The following is a 6,048-nucleotide window of genomic DNA, read 5'->3' on the forward strand; positions in this document are numbered from 1 at the left end:
AGCAAGTAGCAGAGTCAAGATTTGCATTTAGGTTGTCCTATGACAATGCTTGAAAGAGGTAGGATGATTTTATCAACTTGGGTCAAATTTGTTTGGATTTGGTTTTTATCCTCATTTGCAATGGAATTTCTGAAAAAAATTCAGAAATTATGTATCTACTTCCCTATTCTCTAATTCTGGGCAAATCAAATTCTTTGGCCAAAAAGAATGTAATTAACACAACTTTTTACGTTGTTGTGTCCTTTTAGTTGTCAGTCATGTCCAGCTCCCCATGATCTCATTTGAAGTTTTCTTGGCAAAGAGACTGGAGTGGTTTGTCATTTTCTCTCCAGCTTATTTCACAGATGAGGAAACTGAGGCAAACAAGGTTAAGTGACTTGCCCAGGGTCTCACAGCTAGTAAGAGGTTCTCCAGACTCCAGAGCCAGAGCTCTATCCACTGTACTACCTAGCTGCCCTTTTTTATATGGAAGATACAGATACAATTAACAACATAGCTGCATCTCCCATTCAAATCCAGAAACAAAATCACAAAGTCACAAAGTATCCTAACCTGGAAAACAGCTTAAATCCTACTGCTTCATTTATGGATGAGAAAATTTTTTTGTAAAAAACTGCCATCTTGCAAAAACTTGCAGTCTCATAGTAGAAATCTCAGTGGATCTGCTGTGCTAAAATCCCAACTCTGATACTTAACTATCCTTATGATGATGGACAATTCATTCTCTTCCCTGTGCCTCAGTTTTCCCATCTGTAAAATGAGAGATCTGGACTAGATGTCTCTAAAGTCTCTTCCAATCCTAATAATGTTAGTGAAACTATAAATAATATGTCTAGTTAGAATAGGCAAAAACATAGGATTATGAAGTAGGAAAAAACTCTCCAAAGTCTGTGACTTTTCATAAGTGCCCTGCACTCCTCACAATATAATTACATAATGTAACAAATTGTTATATAGGGCTAGAGCTGAAAAAAGCTTTAAGATCACTTAACCCGTTCAATTTATAAATAAGGAAAACCCAGAAAACTTAAGTGACTTATCCAAAAATCACACAGCTGTCTTTACCAGGTTAAAGTTAAGTTGTCTTGATGATCACCAGTTAGCTACCACAGACCAGATTTCTTGGCATTGGTTCATTCCCATGTATAATTTGCAGGTTATTTCAGATTCACTTTGATATAAAACATTTAAATTATCCTGTATCCACAGCAATTAATCCAACCTCAGGAAAATAGGAACACTCCTTTTCAATTCTGACACCCATTGGTTCACTTTTATACAAAACTAGTTTGGCTAAGATTTAACCAAGCAAATTTATCCAAAGAGTATTTAAGAGGACAAATAGAAGAAAAATATAAAAAATCTGCAAAGATTTTTATAAAAAACTGTTTTTAACCATTAAGTACAACAAAGTCACCAGAGCTGTACTCCAATACTCAAAACAAAGTCAAGTGCAAGTCATATATCACTTCTCTGATGGCATGGTCTTCTTCAAAAACGAAGGATGAACACAACAACAACTCCAATATGAATTCCAGAGGAGGGAAGAATGAGAAATGTCATTAAAGGGAACAAAAATGAGCTGGTTCAGATCAAGTATACGGAGAGGAGACCCATGGTGGCAGGTACACAATAGGGAAGGTCTTATGGATGATTATTAATAATAACTAGCATTTATATAGTCTTACTATATGCCAGGCACTGTGCTAAGTACTTTACAATCATTATCTCATTTGATTCTCACAACCACCCTGGGAGGTAGGGTATGTTCATTTTTAGTACCTTCATGTTACAGATGATGAAACTGAGGCAAACAGAGTTACATAGCTAGAAAGTATCTGGGGCCATATTTGAACTCCAGACCTGGCCCTCTATCCACTGTGACATCTCACTACTTCAAAAGTCACAATACATTTGAAGAAGTGTAAGATATCAAATGGGACCTTATTAATACCTTTAAAAGATGACTGAGAATTGACATTCTATATGCCTACTTTCTCATCTACATAAATGTTTATCAAATCATCTGAATTCTAATCAATGACATCTTCAGTGAAGCTATACTAAAAGGAAGGCTTTAAAGTGCAATATTATATGGTAAAGCGCATCTTTGCCATCACCAAATTGGCTAAAAGATGTCAGAAATATAAAATTCCACTGTGCTTACTGTTACTTGATTATGAAAAAAATCATTTGATCCAACTATAAAGTCTCTCTTCCAACGAGGTGTCCCCTCTATATATACATACACAGTCCCAGTTTCATTCAAGATTCCTTAATGAGATGATACAATAGGAAAATCTATACGAACCTACTATGGTCTAGCACTTGAGAAACAAAGAGAATGAATAAAAAGTCTCTACTTGAAAAAGGCATTACTTTCTAATGGGGACCACAAATACATATATAAGTATATATAGAGAATAAATATAAAAAGAATCAATACAAAGTAGTTTGCTAAGAATAAGCAGTCAGGGGAGCAGGAAAAATTTCACATAGAAAAGGTGGTATCTAAGTTGAATCTTGAAGAAAGAAAGGAATCATATGAGGCAGAAGTCAGGCCTGGTGAGCATTCCAGGCACAGAGGGTAGCCAGTGAAAAGGCACAGACATGAGAAATAGCACATCATATCAGAGGATCAGAGAGAAAATTGGCTTGACTGAGTCATAGAGTACAGGACGGAGAAGAACATACGGGTCTGGAAAGATTGATTGAAGCTAGATTTTAAAAGCTAAACAGAAGAATTCATACTTTATCCTAGAAGCAATAGGAAATGACTGCAGTTAATTAAGTAAAGGTCCTTCAAAGAGTATAAGATAAAAGGTGATCGATTCCCTAGGGACAGTGAGTCTCCAGATATCAAACACTGAAGACCATCCTAAGAGATCCATAAGAACTCCAAAGAATTTGGCTTAACATCCACACAAGAAAAGCCAAGTGCCTATATTATAACATACAAGTGAAAAGATAACTTGTAAAGCTTACATGCATGTATATTTATACATGCACATGTATAATATGTATATGTATGCATATACGTATGAGAAATATGTAGGCACATATAGATCTGTATCTATGCAGTAGTATAAGTATGGATGTAGATATAAATATCAATGTGGATTATGCATCAATATATATGGATGGGATCAAAGTACCAATGGATAAGTTAAGCCCAGAATTAAACACAAAAGCAAGTCAAATTGCCTTCAGAAAATTACAAAACTCCTTTAATGATAGTTAACTATCACTGGATACAGTACATGAAATACAACTCTAAATAAATGAAAATAAATATCATAAAGAGGGCAACGAAAAGGCTTACGGTGGGTGTGATCAGGGGACAGCAGTCAATAAAAGGAAACTTAAAAAACAGAAGCAAAGGATGTTACCAGAGAAATATATATCTGAAAGATGGATTTGTCACATAGAGAATCTAAGAGAAAATTGATGAACAGCATGTATGTACAACAGCATCCTCACCATGTCAAGAGAAAACAAGGAAAGTACCTCTTTTCTTGCAAAGAAAACCTGGGCAGCTAGGTGGAACAGAGGAGGAAGCTCTGGGCCTGGAGTCAGGAAGACTCATCTTCCTGAGTTCTCAGATACACATACTAGCTATGTGACCCTGGGCAAGTCACTTAACCCTGTCTGCCTCAGTTTCCTCTTCTGTAAAATGAGCTGGAGAAGGAAATGACAAATCACTCCAGTATCTTTGCCAAGAAAACCCCAAATGGGATCATGGACACAGCTGAACAACAAATAAAACTTGTGCTTTCTTTCTTATTCAATTTGAAAAGGTAATGGAAAAATAGTGTACAGTTAATTTAAGAAGGCTGTCAAAATGACCACTGTAGTGGAAAGAATGCTGAATTTGGAGTCAGGAGACTTAGAGTATGTATCTTACTACCAGTGAAGCCTAGGGAAAATCACTTCCTGTGCCTCGACCCGTTTCCTCATCTACAAAATGGGAGGATCAAACAAGAAGAGGTAAGGTCTGCTTTGTTTCTATTAAGTGAGATTTGCCTTGGGACTGGATAGGTAACAAGGGTGAGGAGCACCAAAGGTGAAGAGGATACAGACACACCCTGAGACACTCATGCCACTCCTATTCAAAGGGCAATTTGGAAAAGCACCCACGGGTTAACTAGGTTAGTAAGGACTCAAACAGGTCAATAAAACACTGGCTTGGCACAGGATAGTTCTCAGATAAACTCCACTTTTTTTTAACAAAAATAAGTCATCTCTTCACAGAGCAAGTGACATGAGCAAATCAGAATAATCATAGGATTATAATAATTATTATAATTATAAAAATAACCATCAGTTTGTTTGGAAATATTCTAGAGATCGCCCAGAAAAAACAACAATGTATCACACCAGAGTTAACCTCAAAGGAGAATCGCGGACTAGGTCTAACGAAGAGGGCGGGGCTCAGGGTTGGTTAATTTCAGATAAAGAGAAGAGAAAGGGAAGGAAGGGGAGGGCGGAGGGAGAGACAAGGTGGCCAGGCCCTCGGAGTCTCCCCTAGCCGGAATGACGTCAGAAACAACTGCTCCCCGGCGCGTGCGCCTTCAGCAGGGTAGGCTCGCGCCTAAGCCTCCAGAGGCGTCAGCGAGTTGAACGTGCCAGGCTCTCCGGAGCTAGTACACAGTCTGTTGGCTCATCAGCCACGCGTCAGGTGTACCCCGCTCCCCAGCTAGGCATTTTACGCACACCTGCAGCCTTCTCCTGCCCAGTCACGTCTGCATCCTGGGGAAGAAGTGGGATGCGCTGGCTGGGGCCCGGGGCGCAAATCCGTGGACAGTCCACCCCGCCCCACCCCTCGCTCGGGCCCCCAGCCCTTTCCCTTGCCCAGCCAGCCGTTACAAAGTTAGGGACGGAGAGGTGGGTAGCTTTATACCGGATAATCAGCAGTGCGTTCTGCAGCCGCTTCCTAATCTCCAGGAACATATCCATGGCCAGCGCTCCCTGGCCTCTCTTCCCGCCAGGCAGTGACCTGGGGGAGGGGGAGTGTTGGGAAGGAGGTAGGGATACGGTAACTCACGCTGCCGCAGCTCAAGAGAAGCGCCGCCCGCCCCCACCGCCGGAGGAGGAGGAGGAGGAGGAGCAGGAGGAGGAGCAGGAGGAGGAGGAGGAGGAGCAGGAGGAGGAGCAGGAGGAGCAGGAGGAGGAGGAGGAGGAGCAGGAGGAGGAGGAGGAGGAGGAGCAGGAGGAGGAGCAGGAGGAGCAGGAGGAGGAGGAGGAGGAGGAGCAGGAGGAGGAGCAGGAGGAGGAGGAGGAGGAGCAGGAGGAGGAGCAGGAGCAGCGCACCGGGCGCTCAGCCCCATCCGGAGCAGCCTCTGGCACCGCTGGCCACCGCTGGCCACCGCTGCTCCCTGCAGCCCGGTCTGAGGACTCGCTAGCTTGGGGAGGAGAGCAGGGGCGAGGAGAGTGCGTGTCCAGGGGGCCAGGCGGGGCTGTGAACACCGAGGGGTTGAAGGAGTGAGCAGAGTGAGTGTGGGGGCTTCGTTCGTCTGACAGCATAGGTGACTCCTATTCGGAGTGGGCGAGACGTCTCATCCAAACTCTTCATTTCACAGATGGAAGAAACTGAGGCAGCCTGACACGGTGCATAGGGCTATAGATTTAAAGTCAGTCAAAAAACATTTATTTATCGCTGCTAGGGAGGCATCGTGGTAAGCCCCGCGGACACCTAGAAAGGCAAAAACGAGACATCCCGCTTTGGACTAAGCAGGTCCTTTAGTTTCAGTTTCTTCATCTGTAAAATTAATTATTTGGTGGCCTCTTCCAGTTCTAAATCTGTGATCCTATGAGGCCCAGAAAAGGATTTTGAGTGGGATCAAATAGCAGACAAGTTGCAGGATTCATGTATGTTTTCTCCCCGGGAAAAAATTACTATTTGGTTAATAATAGCTCATTTAATATGAAACGTTGTGGTTGATGATTTCCAGTAAGCAAGAGAAGTATTCTTATCCCCATTTTACAGATAAAGAAACTGAAGTTTCCAAGACGTAAAATGACTTGCCCAAGGTTATAATATCAGTAAAG

At 41.9% G+C, this 6,048-nt stretch overlaps 1 protein-coding gene across 20 annotated transcripts in view; it reads right to left on the bottom strand.

The window, feature by feature from the left end:
* Positions 1-5,207, bottom strand: part of UBE3D (ubiquitin protein ligase E3D) — a 216,679-nt gene extending 211,472 nt beyond the window's left edge. For 17 of the 20 annotated variants that reach the window (XR_011974394.1, XR_011974392.1, XR_011974386.1 and 14 more), the window contains exon 1: positions 4,901-5,207. Coding sequence is in view for 9 of the 20 variants with exons in the window: in XM_072642691.1 (XP_072498792.1) it covers positions 4,901-4,956 (56 nt within the window). In the remaining 11 variants the exon portion in view is untranslated. Of the gene's footprint in view, positions 1-4,377; positions 4,696-4,715; positions 4,750-4,900 lie in introns of those variants that run through there. The other 3 variants (XM_072642683.1, XM_072642688.1, XM_072642684.1) reach the window with 3 other exon arrangements.
* Between the last annotated feature and the right edge of the window lie 841 nt (positions 5,208-6,048).

The sequence above is a fragment of the Notamacropus eugenii genome, chromosome 2 (assembly GCF_028372415.1).
Source record: "Notamacropus eugenii isolate mMacEug1 chromosome 2, mMacEug1.pri_v2, whole genome shotgun sequence".
In the NCBI taxonomy this organism is placed as follows: domain Eukaryota; kingdom Metazoa; phylum Chordata; class Mammalia; order Diprotodontia; family Macropodidae; genus Notamacropus; species Notamacropus eugenii.